The following is a 301-nucleotide window of genomic DNA, read 5'->3' on the forward strand; positions in this document are numbered from 1 at the left end:
TCCGCCCCGCCGTCGGGGCCCGGCCCGGCCCGCGGCGCACGCACCGTCGAGCGAGAGCAGCGAGTCGTGCAGGCGGCACTGCACCTGGCCCGTGCTCTGCGCCGCGCAGCTCATCCACAGCCCCTCGTACAGCCCCACGGCCGTGATGATGGCGTCGCCCGCGTACGAGCTCTGCTTCCACTGCGGCAGCGCCGCGCAGCTCAGGCTGCCCACCCAGCCGCACAGCGCCAAGAAGTAGCCCAGCAGCTGCACGCCCGCCCCGGCCCCGGCCATGGCTGCCCGGCCCGGCCCGGCCCGGCCC

The 301-nt window shown here is 77.4% G+C and overlaps 1 protein-coding gene across 1 annotated transcript in view; it reads right to left on the minus strand.

The window, feature by feature from the left end:
* The window catches only part of CLDN19 (claudin 19), a 26,527-nt gene extending 26,242 nt beyond the window's left edge, over positions 1-285 (minus strand). Inside the window, exon 1 of the mRNA XM_019512027.1 lies at positions 45-285. Coding sequence (XP_019367572.1) covers positions 45-273 — 229 coding nt within the window. The 5' untranslated portion in view covers positions 274-285. The remainder of the gene's footprint in view (positions 1-44) is intronic.
* Between the last annotated feature and the right edge of the window lie 16 nt (positions 286-301).

Source organism: Gavialis gangeticus, unplaced genomic scaffold (genome assembly GCF_001723915.1).
Source record: "Gavialis gangeticus isolate Ggan-Ray unplaced genomic scaffold, GavGan_comp1, whole genome shotgun sequence".
Lineage (NCBI taxonomy): Eukaryota > Metazoa > Chordata > Crocodylia > Gavialidae > Gavialis > Gavialis gangeticus.